General features: G+C 48.5%; 1 protein-coding gene and 1 pseudogene across 4 annotated transcripts; both read right to left on the bottom strand.

Annotated features, from left to right (window-relative positions):
• Window positions 1-957: 957 nt before the first annotated feature.
• Window positions 958-3,320, bottom strand: Derl3 (derlin 3). 4 transcript variants are annotated; one of them, XM_042666162.1, is made up of 7 exons: window positions 3,109-3,320; window positions 2,899-2,964; window positions 2,746-2,819; window positions 2,436-2,529; window positions 1,817-2,012; window positions 1,286-1,376; window positions 958-1,180 (listed from the first exon to the last, which is right to left on the bottom strand). In XM_042666162.1, exons 1-7 carry the CDS (start codon window positions 3,199-3,201, stop codon window positions 991-993), a joined length of 804 nt encoding a protein of 267 aa, XP_042522096.1. In that variant the 5' UTR covers window positions 3,202-3,320; the 3' UTR covers window positions 958-990. The 4 variants fall into 4 exon arrangements, with proteins under 4 accessions (XP_042522096.1, XP_042522093.1, XP_042522095.1 ...); XM_042666159.1 differs by having other exon boundaries at window positions 2,899-2,961; window positions 3,109-3,318; XM_042666161.1 differs by having other exon boundaries at window positions 958-1,184; window positions 2,899-2,961; window positions 3,109-3,313.
• Window positions 3,321-3,947: 627 nt separating this feature from the next.
• Window positions 3,948-4,881, bottom strand: LOC122095861 (annotated as a pseudogene).
• Between the last annotated feature and the right edge of the window lie 14,963 nt (window positions 4,882-19,844).

Raw genomic sequence — 19,844 nt, 5'->3', positions numbered from 1 at the left:
TCACAACAAGGGGACAGCCAAGTTTTACTGGTAGATTTTAAACAAAAGGGAAGATCCCAGGTCCAGCTGGTCTTGGAAATGAGGGGGCTCCACTGTGGCTTGGTCTGTGAGGAACAAGGCAGTGAAGCTGTCACTGTTGGTGGGATGGAAGAAATACTGGCCATCCTCACCCCTCCTTGACAGTTAGGCTGGAAAGGTCCTTCCTAGACCCTGCTCACTTCTAGCCCTTTAAGAACCACCAGCCCACACAAAAGCCCAGGTTTCACTACAGAAAGAGGTCAAACTCACAGCAAACTTTTTTTTAAAAGCCATGAAAATGACATGGGTTGCTAGGGGAAATCCCTATGCTGCTGAGCATTTAACACACAGACATAGCAGTGTAGGCCTGGCCCCTTAAGGAAAGCTGGCCCCTTCTGATGCCTCTGAAAAGAAAATGGAGCTGTGAGATTGGAGAAGGCTCACCCAGGGCCTCAGCTGAAAGGCAGAGACAGACCTTCCAGAAGTCTCTGCCTCAACCAGGTACAGGCAACTTCTTGAGATTCTAGCCTGAGCAAAGAGGACCTGGTCCCCTTCTGCCGCAGCTCCCATGGGCCCTCCAGGTTTCCAGCTGGAAAATGAGGCAGTGATCCACTTTTTGAGGCTATTGATGAGAAGAGGCTAGGTGGACATCAGCCCAAAGGCACTGTACAGACAGGGCCCCTATTGAGTGGGCTGGCCCCAACCACTGAGGTTTCGCTAACCCTCTCATTGACTGACAGAGAGCAGAGGCTCAGTGCTCTATCAAGGCACTGGCAGGGTAAGTCCATCTAGTGAGCTCAGCTTGCTGAACATCTGTGGCAGATCATCTCTGAGCCTCCTGTCCTACTGCCTTCAGTAAGGCAGAGGAGGTAGGTGTAGAAGGACATGGGAGGGTGTGGCAGGCCCAGATGGGAAAGCTACTGCCTTGGGCCCAGAGGCTTCAGGTAATGGTTTATTTAGGTGTGTAGGCCTTTACATGGATTCAACCTCCTTTGATGGATTGTTCTGCTGCAGGGAAGAGGAAGGGGAAGGAGAGAGGTCTGCCAGAAACATTAAGCCGGCTTGGGTATGCTCACTGCTGCGGCGGTGGCAAATGGGTTCCTGGACGCTCCTCAGGAAGGGGCAGGTAGTTGGGGTCCTCCTCAGGGGTGTCCAGAAGCAACTTCCTGTGGGAAGGCCCCACACTGAGCTAAGGCCAGCACAAGCTCCCTATGGGGCGGGGAACCATCCAAGAGAGAAGGGAGCCTGTCATCTCTTCAGTACTCACAGGAAGTGGGGGGTCAGCAACAGCCTCTTGCCTCCAGGCTGGTTGGGGAAGACATCTTCCAGGAAGTAGTAGATGTGACCCACAGCAATCCCTATGAAAGCCAGAGGCAGCCAGAGGCTACCCTCCACAACCAGAGGAGCCCCAAGCTCCAAGCATGCATACCCCAGTGTCCTGCATAGACTGCCAGCCCAGGGTGGGACTGCCCTGAAGGTCAGGCTTAAAGAGTGCAGAGGGGGCAAGACTTGGGGGGGGGGGGAGGGTTTTTGAACATCGTGGGAGCAGAGATCACAGAACAGACACAGAGCACCCCAGCTAGGACCCACTCAGACATCTACAGGTCAACCCTGAAGGTGCAAATCTTGTGTGCCAACAGGCTTATTTGAGGGTGTATTAAGCTTATTTGGCTGGAAGGGCATCTGGAGGTGGATGACAGATCTAGCTTGGGGAGAGAGGGATCAAGGGAACCAGCAGCATGTGCTGAGAGGAGGGGCAGGCCATGGGTAGGTAGGTGGGAAGGACAGGAAGGCTCACCAAGCAGATCCACAAGGATTGAGTTGCCTAGCAGCAGTGAGATACCCAGGATTGCCCAGGGCAGGAATGGTGCCTGGAAGGTGAGGAGGCCAAAGAAATTGACCCTCACTTGAGGGCTGCGTCGGCTCCACACATAGACCAGCATGGCCATGAGGGCTTGGCCTAGGAAAAACAAGCTGCCCAGGAGTCCTAGCAGCTGGACCCAAGTTAAGGTGTCCTATGGTGCAATGCACAGCCACGTCCAGGTCCTCTGACTTACTAAGCCCCTGGAATCCTGGTTACCTTGCCCTCATAGCTCTTGTCCATGGCCCACCAAGGTGAGCCCTCCACTTGTCCGTGGACTTCAGGTTCCAAATCTGCCCTGTATACCTGTCTACCTCATTCCATGCCCCAGTCATTTTCTGTACCTGCCTGGGGTTCTCCAGGCTATGTGTATTCAGGGGTCAGTGACCCCGGTACCTCACCTGGTTATGTTCATCACCCTGTATGTTCAATACATAGCTGCTCAATACTGTCCTAAAATGGAATGAAGAGTCTGTCTCTCCTAGACCTGAGCCCTTATGTCTGGACCCAGCGCCAGGTGCCCTGGTTTGAGGTTATTAGGCTGCAAGAAGGATACAATCATAAGGACACCACCAAAGAGAAACATGAAGACAAAGTCAGCTGTGCGGCCACGGAAAGACCCCTCCTCCAGCATGCGACAGTAGCGGAACCTGCGGTGTTGGTATAGGAAGTGGCAGCCCAGTTGGGCCTCTTGTTTCCCCAATCCCAACCTGGCCAGCATGCTCCTACACTCTGGCTCTCTCCTTTCTCCCTTCTCTTTCTCTCCTCTCTCCCCCTTCTCTTTCTCTCCTCTCTCCTCTTTCTCCCTTCTCTCTCTCTGTTCTTTCTTCTCTCTTCCCCTCCTCTCTCCCTGAAGCTCAGGATACACGAAGAGCATGTTGAAGAAGAAACTGAATCCCATGGGTCCGAAGAAGAGGAAGTTGGTGAAGAGCCTCCAGACCTGCAAAGAGGTGGTGGGTGGGAGTAAGGTGAGATGCTGATGTCTAACGAACAGGTGTCAGGGGCAGGACAAGTCTCACCTGGAACTTCTGGAACACAAGGTGCGGGTTGAAGTACAGCTGGAAGGGGCTGAGGATCTCCAGCTGCTGTGGAACCAAGGACACATCAGGGTCCGTTCCTGGATCCATGCTGTGACCCTGGCAGCCCTCCCTAATCCCTCTCATTACCACCCAGGGTTGTAACCACAGCGACCCAACGTCCCCCTCCCCAATCCCCCGCACCCCGCTCACCACAGCGGCTGTGGTGAGGACACAGGCCGCGGTGTAGGCCCGGGTCACCGCTGGCACCTGCAGAAATTCGGCTGCCATCCCCTGCCACGCCATTGAACCTATTCCAGCATGCTCGGCCAGATCCCCAGCGGCTCTCTGAAGCCCTCCTTTAACCCCCGCCTTACTTTCAATTTTGACCAATCCGCACCAGAGCCACCGAGCGTCTGGTTGAAGGATGGGCCCTTGGTCCCTGCAAGCCAATAGAAAGAGGAAAAGAGAAGTACGGGGTGACAGGGGGTGAGGGAGGGCCAGTCGACTCGGCTAGCCAATGAGCAAGCCCCACGGTAAAAGCACATGGCGATTGTTGTGGCTGCGGGAGCAGCGCGGGAGAAGGAGTAGCCAATGAGCAATTGGTCTCTTCGCGGCATACTAGAGAGAGGCCAATCGCAAAGACCCACGAAACCATTACGAGGGCGGGGCTAGGATCACGCCCGCCCGGGAATGAAACCCTGAGTCAAGTACGGGTGACCCGGAAAAGGGAAAGGTGGGACTCTTGAGTCCGCGGCTGCAGATCGGAATCTTTTTGTTGTTCGTGGTGGTGGTGGTGGTCGTGGTCGTGGAGTTTGAACTCTGGTCCCTCAGCTCTTCAGCTCAAGGCTAGTGCTCCATCACTTGAGCCATAGTGCCACATCGGTTTTTTGGTGGGTTACTGAAGAGTCTCATGGACTTTCCTGCTCGGGCTGGCTTTGAACTGAGATCCTCAGATCTCAGCCTCCTGAGTAGCTATGGATACAGGCGTGAGCCATCGGCGCCCACATGGAATCTTTTTTTGGGGGGGAGGGGGAAGGGGAATGAAGAAATCCAGTTTTATTATTATAATTTGACAGGTTTCAAACACTGAAAGGATTATCATCACTCAAAAACCCATCTAGTAAAGTTTCAGGTGGCCAGTAACTTTGTCAATTAGATCTGCTGGGCCTGGCCCAATTCCCAGGACAGTTTGAGAGTCTGGTTCAATTTGAGTATGTCCAGCATCTTGGATTAAACTTACAGTCAGTCCCAGCATTTTTGCATGGGTCAGCAATTCAATCAGGGTTTCTTCATCAGGGGCTTTGACTACCACTTTGGGCTGGCCACTGTATTCCCACTTTGAGGGAATACAGTTTGAGCACTTGAGGGTTTTTCCTTTGCATTTGCTTGTAGGCAGAAACAGCAGCATGAGAGCACTAGGCAGCAACTTTCCCTTCTCTCATCTTTAAGTCAAACCACAAAAATCATTTTGTACTCTCCACTCTCTCCCATGATGCTTGCTTCAGTTCTGGTGTCTGCATCAGGCTCACTTGTTGGGAGTGTGGGTGCATCCCAAAGCGCACCCTGAGGCCCCAGCCCAGGCACAGCCACAAGCAACTCCAGCAGCCAAGCTAAGTGCACATATACTCCATAGCCAAGGATTTGGAGAGCATCTAAACAGGGCCCTCTTGGGCTGGGAAGGTGGCTCAGTGGTAGAGCACTTGCCTTGCATGCCTGAGGCCCTGGGTTCGATTCCTCAGCACCACGTAAGCAAACAAAGAAGCTGGAAGTGGCGCTGTGGCTCAAGTGGTAGAGCGCTAGTCTTGAGCTAAGGACTTAGCTGAGGGACAGGCCCAGAGTTCAGGCCCCATGACCAGACCCAAAAAGTAAAAATAAAAAAAATAAACAGGGCCCTCTTCACTCGCACCCCGCGGTCCTTCACTTTTGGGGAGTGAACATGCTTCTCGCATGCCAGCTACCACTTCCAGGGTTCCCAAAATAACTAGTTCCAGATCAAGACCCGGAATCTTCTTTCTGTACTATTGGTGGAAATATAAAATGGTATAGCCACAAAATAGTATGACCACTTTTCAAAAAGTAAAAATACAATTACCAGGGCTGGCGGTGTAGCTCAAGTGGTAGAGCATCTGCCTAGCCAGCAAGCAGAGGGTGGGCGAAGCACTGAGTTCAAACCCAAGTACCTGCAAAAAATAATTACTATTATATATATATATGATATAAATATATGACATATGATACATATCGTATGTCCCAGCAGTTTTTCTGAGTATATATCCAGAAGAAAAGAGAGCAGTGGCTGGGAATGTGGCTTAGTGGTAGAGTGCTTGCCTAGCATGTATGAAGCCCTGGGTTCCATTCCTCAGTACCACATACACAGAAAAGGCCAGAAGTGGCACTGTGGCTCAAGTGGTAGAGTGCTACCCTTGAGCAAAAGAAGCTCAGGGACAGCGCTCAGATCCTGAAATCAAGCCCCAGGACTAGGCAAAAGAAAAAGAAAAGAAGAGAGAGCAGTGACATACACCCATGCTCATGACAGTATAACAATAGATGAAAGGTAGAAGTAACTGAAGTACCCTTTGGCAGATGAACGTCAAGGTGTGGTATATCCATACAGTGGAATATTACTCAACCCTGAAGAAATGAAATTCTGACACATGCTCCAGCAGGGATGAACTTGAAGTCATTATATTAAGTGAAATTAGGCACAAAAACACAAATATAGCTGAGCACTGGAGGCTCATGTCTGTAATCCTAGCTACTCAGGAGGCTGAGATCAGAGGATCATGGTTTGAAGCCAGGCCAGATAGGAAAGCCCATAAGACTCTTATTTCCAATTAAGCACCAAAAAAATTTAGAAGTGAGCTTTGCTCAAATGGTAGAGCCTTGAGCACAAATTCTCAGGCCCTGAGTTTAAGCCCCAGTACCACACTAAAACAAAAAAGAAAAATACGATTCCACTTATATGAAAGGGAAAAGTTCTTTCAGTGTGAGGAATTTCTGTTTGGGAAAATGGAAACCTGGAAATGGATGTTGGTGATGGTCGCACAAAAATGTGTGTGTGTGTGTGTGTGTGTGTGTGTGTGTGTGTGTGTGTGTATTTAAAGCTACTGTATGTATGTATATATATATATATATATATATATATATAAAACTACTGAACTGTATGCCTTAGTATGGTTAAGCTAAAATTTACATTATGTATATTGTATTACATAGTGTAATTCATCTGTTCAGAGGTCAGTAGGGAATTTGTGAACAGAATGCAGCTGCAAGAGGAGGAGCAGAGGAGGTAAATTTGCATACACACTGAATATGACCATGAGGGAGAAGTCAAGGGTGACTCCAAGATCTGACCCAAAGCAGTGGGAGATGAAGAACAATTAATGGAAGTTTTATTCTGGGCCTCACTGATGTGTGTGTGTGTGTGTGTGTGTGTGTGTGTGTGTGTGTGTGTGTGTGTGTGTTGGTACTGGGACTTGAACTCAGGGCCTCATGTTCTTAGTTGGCTTTTTTGCTCAAGACTGGTGCTCTACTGTTTGAGCCACACCTCCACTTCCAACTCTTTGCTGTTTAATTAGAGATAAAAAGTCTCATGGATTTGCCTGTCTAGGTTGACTTCAAATCTCAATCCTCAGATCTCAACCTCTTGAGTAGCTAGGATTACACAGGTGAGCCACTGGCTCAAATGAAGCATCTATGTGACATTCACTTGGAAAAATTTGAGTGTGGCATTGGAGAAGAGGTGAGTACCAATGGTCTTCCTGTTGGTGACATTCTCCAGGAGATCCAATAGCACTTGTAGCCTGAGTCTGAGAGGGCCTCCTTAGATGGCCTTGGTTTTGTTTTGTTTTAGCAAAGCAGGCCAAGGTCATGTTTTAGGCAGGCCAGACGGGGCAGCTTCCACCAGCATAGCAGCAGTATACAGCAAGGCGGAGATGCAGGACCTCTGACGCCAGGGTGGGCGTCGGCGGGAGCCTGTGGAAGGAGAGAGGCTGGGTTTTATGTGGGTTGGGAAGGGGAGGTATTCCTTGGACAGGCACTTAGTGAGACACTGGCTACCCTGCACTCAGGGTCAGGCCAAGGCTAACAGGAGGGGTTGTCATTGTCTGCAGGACTGTCTGTCTCCCCTGTGATTGGAGGCTCTGATAAGGTGGGCGCCTGGATTGGAGGACTGAGACGCACATTCCTGGGATGCTGGGAGCCCACAGCTGGTGGGAGTGGAGGGGCACGGCTGGCCTGTCTGGAGGAAAGCCAGGCAGGACCTCTGAGGGAGCTGCAGCTGGGATCGCCTACAAATGCTCCATTCTGGGATAACTTTAGATGGGCAAACTAAGCCTGAGTGCAAGGAAGAGCAGGGCCTGGCACAGGCCTCCATCCCTAGTCCTGTTCTGTCAGATGCAGGACAGGCCATTCTGAAGACACCAGGTCCGTGTGAGAGTTATTTGTGGAGACAAGCTCTGGGCACTCCCAAGTTCTGGAGCTGGAGCTGGAGTTGGGGTTGGGGCGGGGGTAGAGATGCAGGTAGTGCTGGGTGCTGTCATCTGGGTGCCACATCTGTTCTGAGGGCTGCAGACAGGAGGAGGGCTTGGGGTTTTTGGCAAAATGGCAATGAGCTCTGCTCCTCATCCCACTTTCCTGCCCTGCAGCTACAAGCAAAGAAGGGCAGAATGTCCAGATGTGCAGACCCCCCCCCCCCCATCCCAGAGGAGCCTAGATCTCCTGTTCAGTACCTCTTGGTGCCCATAGGCAGGGTGTGCATGCCCACCATTCTGCCTTCCTCCCTGTGGCAGGTCCTTGCAGTCTTCTGTGACCATCCAGAAGCCTGGGGTCACCTTTGTGTCCCTGCCAGCTCCACATAGTACTCAATGCTCCTTCAGACTTGAACTCAGGGCCTGGGTATATCCCTTAGCATTTTTGTTCAAGTCTGGTGCTATACCAGTTGAGCCACAGCTCCACTTCCAGCTTTTGGAGATAAAGTTTTAGAAACTTTCCTGCCCAGGTTATTTTTTATCTGCAATCCTCAGAGCTCAGCCTCCTGAGTAGTTAGGATTATAAATGTGAGCCACCAGTGCCTGGATTCAGAACCTCTCCTCTGGGGTTCCCTAGTTCTCTGCACCATTCATTCATTTTCTTACTAGCAGCCTAGGGTTTGCTGTTGTTTTGTTCATCTCTTGAGATTAAATCTCACTATGTTGCTTAAACTAACCTCACACTTCTAGGTTCAGCTGGCTGCTGGTGGCTCATGTCTATAATCCTAGCTACTCAGGAGGCTGAGATCTGAAGTTCATGGTTCAAAGCCAGCCCAGGCAGGAAAGTTCCTGATAACTTTATCCCCAATTAACCACCCAAAAGCCACAAGTAGAACTATGGCTCAAGTGGTAAACCTCTAGTCTTAAGAAATAAAGCTTAAGGGGCTGGGAAGGTGGCTCAGTGTTAGAGCGCTTGCCTTGCATGCCTGAGGCCCTGGGTTCCATTCCTCAGCACCACATAAGCAAAAAGAAAAAAGCCAGAAGTGGCACTGTGGCTCAAGTGGTAGAGAGCTAGCCTTGAGCTGAAGAGCTGAGGGACAGCGCCCAGGCCCAGAGTTCAGGCCCCACAACCAGACCCCCCCCCCAAAAAAAAGAAATAAAGCTTAAGAACAATGCCCAGGCCCTGAGTTTAAGCCCCAAGACCAACAACAACAACAACAAACCTAGATCCTAGTGATTCTCTCCAATCTCAGCCTCTTGAGTTGCTGGGACTACAAGTATATGATACCATAGTCAGCTAGTCTAGATATTCTGTTTAAAGAGTAAGAGTAGGTGGTAGAAAGACTTCCTACTCTAGGAAGTCCTCCTGGATCAACTCCAAAGAGACTTCCATTAGGACCTTGAGCACTTAATTTCTTAATTTATTTCAATCCAAAGGCTGTCCATGAAGAATGTCAAATGAAGAATGAGAAATGAGGTGTGTGTGTGTGTGTGTGTGTGTGTTAGAGCTCTTGACAACCCAGGATGCCTTTTGCTGGCCCTGGGCACTCATTTGTCCATCAAGGACCCTTTCCTAAGGGCTGAGAGCATGAGGCCCACACCTTCCAACACACAAAACCCCTTCTGTGCTGGGTGTGCCTTCACTGAGGCTCGAGCCAGCCCCTCCCAGGAGCAGCTGTGTCCCCATGGGCCCTTCCTGTCTGGCCTATGAGGTATTTTTAGCACTAAATCCGGAAACTACCCAGCAGCTGCTGCTAATAGCCAGAGTATAAGACCAACAAATCATGCAGGTGGGTTGTGTCAGGCCTTAACCACAGAGAGAGTTACCTGAGTCTGGCTCCTCTGAGCCTGGCTGGTAAATCTATACTTTCCAGGAGTGAGCTGGTCTCTGGGTGGAAGGGTAAAGTGTGAGGCAGAAAATGGGTCATAGGGAACAGTCTATGCAGAACAGTCTGAAACAGTCTAGGCCCTGAGGTGACTTGGGGGACAAGAAGATGAGAGAAAGCAGGGCAAGAAGGAGGAGGGGGCGTGCCATGTGGAGGGGGAGAGGGACCTAGCAGAGCTGTGTCAGATTGGGTTTCATTCTCAAGGCCAGTAGAGGAGCAATAGAAGGGTTTTAAGCATGGTATGGAGTTGCGCTCAAACAGCAGCTCCTGGGAAAAAGACAAGGACAAGAGTAGAAACAGTCATCTAAGCAGAGGAGAGTAGCCTTCACCTTGGCTGCAGCATTGTGCAACAAGGCTGGGATCAGGGCCTCTGATGTCTGAGTGGGTGCCTGCTGGGCATGAAGGAACCTATAAAGGGCCATGGCTGGTAAGGCAGGCCTGTAATCTCAGCTATTCAAGAGTCAAAGATCTAGAGGACAGTTTGAGCCCAGCCTGGGCAAAAAGTTAGCAACACCTATCTCAACGTATTAAGCCAGGTATGGTGGTTCATCTCTATAACTCCAGCTCTAGGGAAACATGGATAGGGGGAATCACAGTCTAAGGCTAGCCTTCAGTAAAAATGTGAGACCCTATCTGAAAAATGACTAAAACAAAAGGGATTGAGGTGTTGTGGCTCAAGTATTAGCTAATAAGGTTGAGGTCTTCAGTTGAAATCACTGAGGGAAAGCTGACAGGCCAAGATGATGGAAACCACAGACTTTTTTCTTTTGTCCGTGTAGGGCTTGAACTCAGGGCCTAAGCAATGTCCCTGAGCCTCTTTGTGCTCAAGGCTAGTGCTCTACCACTTGAGCTGCTGTACCTCTTCCAGTTTTGGGGTGGTTAATTGGACATAAGAGTCTTACAGGGACTTTCCTGCCCAGGCTGGCTTCGAACCGTCATCTTCAGATCTCAGCCTCCTGAATAGCTCAGTTTATAGGTGTGAGCACTAGGCAAGCAGGGGTCAAAGCAGGAGGACTGGATGATTCCCAGACTCCTGGTCTGTTCTACCTGGGGACAAGGAGCCTCCCTTGGGCAGACATGGCTGAAGACACAGAAGGCTATGTGGACGTGGCCTCATTGGAGAAGCTCCCTCCGGCCTCCTAGCTCCTGCCTCTCTGCGGCCTTCCACACACCTTCCATGGCAGCTCTGGGCCCCATGTCATTGTGGGACAGCTAAGGCTGGGGCTTGGTAACCAGGCAGATGCTGAAACAGAGACCTGGACTCCAGGCTGGATTTTTAGCCTGGAGGCTGACAGTGGTCCCTGGCCACTGCCAGCCTGCTGTGTCTCTGTGACACAGACAGATTGGACGAGTCCATCTGAAGAGCCCTGGTATTGTTCACAGAGAGGGTAAAGGGTCTCTGGGAGGAGACCAATTGATGGACAAAGAGCCACAGGCTGGGCCACTGAGTGAGGCAGAGCTGGAAGAGGACAGGGCATGCCCAGGGCTCAAGGGCGAGACAAGAGTGCAGGAGATAATAGCTGCTCAGTGACCCAGAGCCAGACTGCTCCAAGGCTTCACCCAAGTCACTTTACAGCCGCAGAAGCTCAGAGAGCTGCAGTGACTTCTTTGAGGTACCAAGACAGTAGGGTGCTATTCCTGGCTTTGTAACCATGCAGCCCACACACTGGGGTTTAGGAGAAAGAAGTCATCACCTGCTCATGCCTTGGGGGAAGAGTGGGGGGTGGTCACCAGCCAACTACTGTAATTTCTGGGCTTCCATGCAGTTCCTTAGTTGTTTCTGTCTGGGTGTATCTGACCCACTACAGCTGGATGTGATGGACTACTGACCTACACTGCCCAGTATCCTGCAGTTATTGGTCCTCAGCAATTGCCAGTAATTTGCACTTCCTGTTGTGGTCCTTGCTGGAATGTCAAAGCCCCTCTGCCTGCCCCCAGAGCTACAGGAGCAGAGAGGGGAAGGGGGCTCCCATTCCCCCAGCTATTTGGGGCTTATGGCTGCAGGCTATTTTGGGAGAAGCGGATTACCTGCCTGGTTGTGTCAGTCAAAGGATTGGAGCTCCCCCAGAACGGAGCTAGAGATTTGCTGCTGACAGACTTCAGGCCCTGCACACCAGGGGTGCACATGAGGAGCCCACAGGGACAGGCTGAATGATCCTCGGTGTGGAGCTTGTGTCACACTATTCTACATTTGTCCCACATGCTGCCTCATGGCCCGATCATCAAGCAGGGCTAGCTCTCAGCTACTGCCCAGAACAGACCAGTGGCCTCTGGCAGGTGGAAGGAGTGGCCTAGGGTGTTCCCCAACTCTGCCTTAGCCTGTGCCCACTGATTCCTCCCCTCCAGCAGCCAGGTGCTTCTCTCTTCCTCCTTCTCTCCAGCCAGGGTACTGGGATAAGTAACTATGTATGTTCATTCTGTTACAGGAAAAAAAAAAAAGGCCAGGCACAGTGATGCACACTTACAGTTCCAGCTGTTCAGTGCACCTATTCAAGAGGCTAAGGGAGGAAGATGACTTGCACCCAATAGTCTGGGACTGGCCTAGGCAACATGACATCTTTTACTCAGCACTTGGGCACTGTCCCTGAGCTCTTTTGCTCAAGGCTAGTGCTCTACCACTTTGAGTCACAGCTCCACTTCTAGTTTTCTGGTGGTTAACTGGAGATTAAAAGTCTCACAGACTGTCCTGCCCAGGCTAGTTTTGAACCACAATCCTCAGATTTCAGCTCCTGAGTAGATAGGATTACAGGCATGAGTCACCAGCACCTGGTGATGACCACATATTGAAAGAAAGAAAAAGAAAAGCACCAGGCATGGTGTCAAAGGCCTATAGTCCCCTAGCACTCAAAAGGCTAAGGCTGCAGGATTGAGAGCAAGGCCAGTTTAGGCATCAGAGTGAAATCTGCACAGAAAAAAAGTGGGTGGAGAGAGAGAGAAGAGGAAAGGAGGGTGAAGGGAAGAGGGAGAGGAAGAAAAAAAAGGAAAAAAGGAAATCAGTATTATACATGCAAGATTAAATGCCAAAGTAAATATTTTATTTGCTTACATATTTAGTGCCAGTACCAGGGTTTGAACCCAGAGACTCATACTCATTGAGCTTGCTTGCTAGACTGGTGCTATACCACTTGAGCCACATTCCAGCTCCACTTTTTACTGGCTAATTGGAGATAGAGTCTTCTGGACTTTTCTTCCTAGCCTGGTTAAAACTGAGATCCTCTATCGTAGCTAGGATTACAGGTGTGAGGCACGAATGTCCAGTTAAAATCTTTTGTGTATGTGCCTGAATGGAGTTTGAGTTCAGGGCCTTGAGTTATTTTCATTCAAAGCTGGTACTCTACCACTTGAGCCACAGCCCCACTTTTAGTTTTTTGCTGGTTAATTGGAGATAAGTCTCCTGTATTTCTCTGCCCAGGATGGCTTCAAATGGAGACTCTCAGATATTAACTTCCCGAGTAGCTAGGATTATAGGTGTGAACTACTAGCACCAGCTAAATTTTATTGGTTTATGCAGTACTAGAGTTTGAACTCAGGGCCTTGTGCCTGCTAAGTTGGTGTTCTACCATTTGAGCCATACTTCTAGCCTGTGAAATCTTATGGAGAAGCTGACAAAACACTCCCAAACAGAAAATACATAAAATAAAAATTTAAAAATCCCCTTCCTGGACACAGTCTGTGTCATAAAAAGACCCACTAAACCTCAATCAGCTGGTGGCAGGGCAGGTAAAGAACTAGTAGGTATGCTGGGCACCAGTGGCTCACACTTATAATCCTAGCTACTAAGGAAGCTGAGATCTGAGGATTGCGATACAACCCAGCCCAGACAAGGAAGTCCATGAGACTCTTATCTCCAATAAACCATCAGAAAACCAGAAGTGGTGCTGTGGCTTAAGTGGTAGAGCACTTGCCTTGAGCTGAACTGCTGAGGGACAGCACCCAGGCCCAGAGTTCAAGCCCCACAACCGACAAAAAGAAAAAAAAATTAGTATGTATGAAAGGTGACACTGATCAAGATACATTGTATTCATAAACTGCTTTAATGGCAACTCTTTTGTACAAATACTTTAAAATAATAATAAAAAAGAACCAATATGTACGAACTAGGTTGGCCCTTATATGTATAAAACAGTGGAAATCGAGGCTGGGGGTGTTGGGAGGGCTTGCATAGTGGCCAGGGCTAGAGAGAGATTGACTTCTACACCTCAAACCTGCAGCAGGTGGCTCAGTCACAAGGGACTGGCTACTTTGGCTCCCCTCTCCCCCCCCCCCACCCTGCCCCTCCATTGGACCTTGCTGAGAGGAGACGACCCCCACCCCCAGGAATGCAGGCGTCAGCTTCTTCAAACAGACTGTTGGCCTAACCACCCTCCTCATTCCCTGAGCCCCAACTCTTCCCTCCAGATGTGGGCACAACTGTATTTTTAGAACAGCCCACCACAAAGGGGAGGACATTCTTTCCTTCTAATTAAGATAGTTTCAAATCTCCCCTCCACCATCAACCCCATATTTCAGTCCTCAAATATCAAAGGATGGTCAGGAGACACCATCTCGATGGGTTGTAGGGTTGGGTTTGTTTTCTTTGTTTTTTTAAACCATTAAGTTGAAAATGAGACCCAGAACCTGAGTGAATGAACGCCAGCTCTGGGGAGGACAGTAAAGCAGGATTTAGAGCAGAGTTTACAGGAGCTCCTCCAGGCTTTACCCTGAGCATCCTCAGCTCCCACCTAACTTGGGATGTCCAGCTAGCCTTCAGTCCCCTGTCCCCCATGTCCAACTGTGTGGGACAAGTGCAAGGGATCAAGACAGGACCCAGTGTCTGCCTTCTGGCACACGTAGGAGTATGAGGCACATGTGTCCGGTACCCATAGGAGCATCTGCACTGTGGGCCTGTTAAAAATGTCCCATTTTATAGATAGGCAAACAGAGGCTGGGAGAAAGGAAGTCTCTACCAAAATTATGAGACCAATGGATGTAGGCTGTGGCCAGGCCTGTAACTGGCCTGCAGTAATTAAGATGCCCTCCGCCTTCCCTAGTGGCCTGCTACCTGAATTCAGGGTGACCTGAATTCCTGGTCTCTACTAGGACCCTCAGAAGACAGACTAAGAGGGTTAGGGAAGGCTGCAGGGGGACAGAGTTCTGACTACCCTTGAACATAGGGACACCATTCTGTAGCACTTCCTCCATACCACAGCAAGAGTCCAATATCAGCTGAGGAAACTGAGGCAGGAGCTGCTTAGCACAAGTGATGAGATGCTAGGTAACCACTCTGCCCCCTAATCTGCTGTGAAGACCACTCACCCCTCACCCACTAGCTGAAACTTGGAGGATGGTCCATGGGTCTTGGGGTCCAGCCTGAGCCCTGACTTCATAAGTAAGGTAGCTGCCCAGATTCTGTCTCACCCTACATGTAGCAAGAAGAGGAGGCACGTGGCCAGGCAGAGGCAGGGTAGGACTGGATGCCAGGACTTTTAGCTATGGCTCAGGTCTTACAATCACCTGGCACATATGGCAGCTAGGGGAGGGCAGTTCATGACAAGGACTTGGGCTCCTGAAGGCTGAGGGGCAGGGAGAACAAGACCCCCCCCTTTCCCTGCCCCCCCCCCCCCACACACACACACTAAGCAATGCCACTCCACCTGGTGCACACAGCTCTGGCCTCTTTTGTCTTCTGGAGACTGTGGAGCTCAGCAGGCTGAGTCTTGCAGAGTTCAGACTCTGTCGCCCCCTGGTGACTGGAGCAAGTCTCTGCGGTGCCAGAGAAATCCAAGTAGGCTGTCACAAAGACAAGCGGAGCTCCCAGGGCCTAAAGGGGTCAGTCCCCATGATTCTGCCAGGCGACATCGCCAAGATTCACCCCATCCCAGGACACCCCTCATAGAAGGCAGGAGCCTCTAGATCCTGGTGAGCTCCTGAGGAGGTGCAAGTGGGCTCCCAGTGGGATGTGGGCCAGGTGAGTGTCACTATTGCCAATCAGTTTTACTGCACTGACTTTTTTTTTCTTTGCCTGTACAATTGCTTGAAGTCAGAGCTTCATACTCACTTGGTTTGCTTAAATTTAGCTGGCAATCTACCACTTGAGCTATGCCTCCAGCCTAGCTTTTCACTGGTTATTTTGGAGATGGAGTCTGGAGGACTTTTCCACTGGATCCTCTGGATTTCAGCTTCTTGAGAGTAGCCAGGATTACATGTGTGAGTCACCAGTGCCTGACTCTGGATGGACTGTTTTTAATGTAAGCTTTTTCCCACAGCCCAAGAACAAAATCTCAAACCACCCTAGGGGCAGGTCCCTGCCTACTCTGGGGCTATTTCCCCATCTGCAGAGAAAGGGCCCTACAATGTAGAAAGGATTGTGAGCAGCTGGCTAGCAGCTGTTCACAGCTCACCTAGGAAACAGGGCAAGGATCAGATGTAGGAAGCAAAAAGTTGGAGTCTTGGTACACTCGTTAGCTGGTGTGAGGCCATCCCACTGCCCCCCAATGATGGAGGGTTGGACAGGCCAGATTTGGCCATCTGAAAATCAGCTTCCGTTTTCAGGCAGGTCATAGTTCACATGCTTGACCTTCCAAAGTCTCAGAGGTGTCCTCTGTAAGAGGAATAGTACTTACCTATGCTTGTTGAAAGGACTAGACATCAGCACCTGGAGTCTCACAGGGGCAAATGTGAAGACCAGGCTGCTGCAAATACCGCTATGACTTGCACTTCATTCTAAGTTAAACTCCTAGTTCATATTTGCCAGGACAAAACCAGCTTCTTGGGCTGGGAAGGTGCTCAGTGGTATAGTGCTTGCCTTGCAGGCATGAGGCCCTGGGTTCGATTCCTCAGCACTACATAAGCAGAAAAAGCCAGAAGTGGAGCTATGGCTCAAGTGGTAGAGCATTAGCCTTGAGCTGAAGAGCTGAGGGACAGCGCCCAGGCCCAGAGTTCAGGCCTCATGACCAACAAAACAAAATAAAAAACCAACCAAAAGAACTAGCTTCTTTTCTTGGTTGGGGACTAGTCATGCCCAAAGTAAAGCTCTGACTCTAGAAAGGTAAGATGGGCTTAGGTATTTCAGAGAGATCCAAGAAGCCACCCATGTTGATATACTTCCTCTTGTCTAGTCCCGAAGGAGGTGTTCTATTATATACTACATACTATAATATACTATAAAGCTGGGGGCAAGTGGCTAAAGCCTGTAATCCTAGCTACTCAGGAAACTAATATCTGAAAATTGTGGTTCGAAGCCAGCCCAGGCAGGAAAAAGCCATGAGACTCTCTCTTATCTCCAACAACCTAAAAATCAGAAGTGGGACTGTGGCTCAAAGTAGTAGAGTGCTAGCCTTGAGCACAAAAGCTTAGAAGACAGTGCCCAGGCCCTGAGTTCAAGTTCCATGACTGACAAATAAATAAATAAAATATACTATAATTTATTTCTCCATTTTCTTTCCTTTTAATTAAAAATCAAAACAAAAACTAGGGTTACTTACTTTACTACTTGAGTATACCCTCAGCCTTTTTGGGGGGAGGGACTTGAAGTCAGGGCCTGGGCATTGTCTCTTAGCTTTTTCACTCATGGCTGGTACTCTACCACTTGGATCACAGCTCCATTTCTAGGTTTTTGCTATTTAATTGGAGATACGAGTCTCAGGGCCTTTCCTATCTGGGATGACTTGAAACCAAGATTCTCACATTTTAGCATCTTGAGTAGCTAGTAGTACAGGTATGAGCCACTGGTGAGCCAGCTTTTTTTTTTTTTTTTTTTTTGGCCAGAGCTATCTACTGCCTCCTGCTTTCTGTGTAGCAGGGAAATCACAGGCACATTATATCTTTATACCCAACTTACTGTTTGAAATGAGATCTCACTTTTCACCCAGGCTAACTTGGAACCATGATCCTCCTGATTTCTACTTTCTAAGTAGACTACAGTATACTATATACCTGTATGGCTTTTAAAGGTGATGGGTTTTTTTTTTTAGGGAACCCAAGTTAGCTTTTGGGGAGTTAATTGGAGATGGAGTCTTGAGGACTTTTCTGCCCAGGCTGGCTTTGAAACAAGATGCTCCAGGTCTCGGCCTCCTGAGTAGTTAGGATTACAGGCATGAGCCACATCTAACTGGGTAGAAACCATATCTTAAAGATTCTACTATTTCCCTGCTACCACACTTAGAATCAAGCTTCTAACACACTAACCTTAGGGCAATAAACTATATCCAAGCCATAGCAACATATTTCATTATTTTTTCCCATCAAATTCTGTTTCATCATCTATAAATTCCCTATCTCCATTTTCTTTTTTTTTTTTTCTAATACTTAGGAATTATTTCTTGTTTCTGAGACTTAGCTGTGGCTATGTAGCCCAGACTGGCTTCAAAGTTGTGATACTCCTGTCTTAGCCTCCTGAGTGCTGGAATTACAGGCGATTACCACTATGCAGGAATTGATTGACATGTAGGTGTTGTTTCTGTTCTGTTTGTCTTACAAATTTACTGTTTGGGGTGGCACTGGGGTTTTAACTCAAGCTTGCACTAGTGAGGCAGGCACTTTATCACTCAAATCACATGTCCAGCTTAGGAATTCTTTATGTGTTCTAATACTAATTCTAAACACTAATACCTTTTTTGTCATATACTTCTGTTCCTTAGTAGCTTTTAGTTTCATTTTTCTTATGTCTTTTGACAGATTTTTAATTTAATTTTTTTTTTTTGGTCGGTCATAGGGCTTGAACTCTGGGCCTAGCCGCTGTCCCTCAGTTCTTCAGCTCAAGGCTAGTGCTCTACCACTTGAGCCACAGCGCCACTTCTGGTATTCTGGTAGTTTATTGGAGATGAGAGTCTAACAGACTTTCCTACCTGGGCTGGCTTTGAACCAGGATCCTCAGATCTCAGCCTCCTGAATAGCTAGGATTACAGGCGTGAGCCACCGGTGTCCAGCTTACTTTTTATTTACTTATTTGCCAGTCCTAAGGTTTGAATTCAGGGCCTGGGCACTATCCCTGAGCTTCTTTTGCTCAAGGCTAGCACTCAACCACTTGAGCCACAGTGCCACTTCTGGCTCTTTCTATTTATGTGATAATGAGGAATCGTACCTAGGGCTTCATGAATACTAAGCAAACACACAACCACTAAGCCACATTTCCAGCCCCAGATTTTTAATTTTAATGAGGCCAAGTCTACAAAGGAAAACTATATGTTTTATTCTTATACTTAAGTTGCAAAAATAATCTTTTTTTTCTAAAATATTTGTTTGCATATCACATTAAGTTTGTGTAGACCTAGAATAATTTCTGTGGATGGAGTGAGTTAGTTGTTTAGTTGCCCACATCAGTTGTCCTAGTACAATTTATTAGTCCATCATGCCCCCTTATTAAGGGAAGAAATGGCAATGGCTGTCTTGAAAGAAAAACAAACAAACAAACTTTCTAAATGAAATATACACAGCCAAACCCAAGAATGTATTGATAGCCACAATAGCAATATCATGGACAAGCTGTATGTGTCCCAAGAATTTAAGGATATTTACAGTGAGAAAGTCTACTAATACAATTGATCTCAAAATCTAATTAAAACACTCATAAGTCATCTTAAGATATGCAGAAAAGGGATGGGAAGGTGGCTCAGTGGTAGAGTGCTTGCCTTGCATGCATGAGGCACTGGGTTCGATTCCTCAGCACCACAAAAACAGAAGAAGCCGGAAGTAGCACTGTAGCTCAAATGGTAGAGCGCTAGCCTTGAGCTGAAGAGCTGAGGGACAGCATTCAGGCCCAAAGTTCATGCCCCACGACCGACAAAAAAAAAAAAAAAAGAAATGCAGAAGAAAGCTGTAGATCAGTGGCTCACACCTGTAACTCTAACTTCTTAGGAGGCTGAGATCGGATGTGAAAATAGCTTAGGCAGGAAAGTACAGGAGACTCATTTCTTTTTTTTTTTTTTGTTGGTCGTGGGGCTTGAACTCTGGGCCTGGGCGCTGTCCCTCAGCTCTGCAGCTCAAAGCGAGTGCTCTACCACTTGAGCTACAGCGCCACTTCCCAGGAGACTCATTTCTGATTAACTATCAAAAAGCTGTAGATCAAGTGGGTAGCAGAAAGCCTTCAGCAAAAAGCTAGGTTATGAGTTCAAGTCCCAGTACTGGAAAAAAGAAAAAGATGCAGAAAAGGCATGTAATAAAATATCCATTTATGACAAATGACAAGTGCTATTGTTCTGTTTGCTGTTTGTTTTTCTTTAAAATGCATGGTGTTTTTTGGGGGGGAAGGAAGGATTATGTCTGTAGTCGAGTGAGAGAGCATTTATTTACCTAGCACTCCCTACTGCCAAAATAAGAAAACAAATTAATTAAAAATAAATTATGCTAGGCACTGGTGGCTCACTCCTGTAATCCTAGCTACTCGAGGCTGAGCTCTGAGAATGGAGGTTCAAAGCCAGCATGCACAGGAAAGTCCATGAGACTCTCATCTCCAATTAATCGCCAAAAAACAAAAAAGTGGAGCTGTAGTAAAAATGGTAGGGTGCCAGCCTTGAGAACAAATAGCTCAGGGAGAGTGACCAGGCCCTGGGTTTACGCCCCCAGGACCGGCACAAAATTCATTAATTAGCTAATAAGTATGGTATTGGTATTA

The sequence above is a fragment of the Dipodomys spectabilis genome, unplaced genomic scaffold (genome assembly GCF_019054845.1).
Source record: "Dipodomys spectabilis isolate Male_0828 unplaced genomic scaffold, ASM1905484v1 ptg000363l, whole genome shotgun sequence".
Lineage (NCBI taxonomy): Eukaryota > Metazoa > Chordata > Mammalia > Rodentia > Heteromyidae > Dipodomys > Dipodomys spectabilis.
The sequence above is the reverse complement of the archived record's forward strand: the minus strand, read 5'-3'. Positions and strand labels throughout refer to the sequence as shown.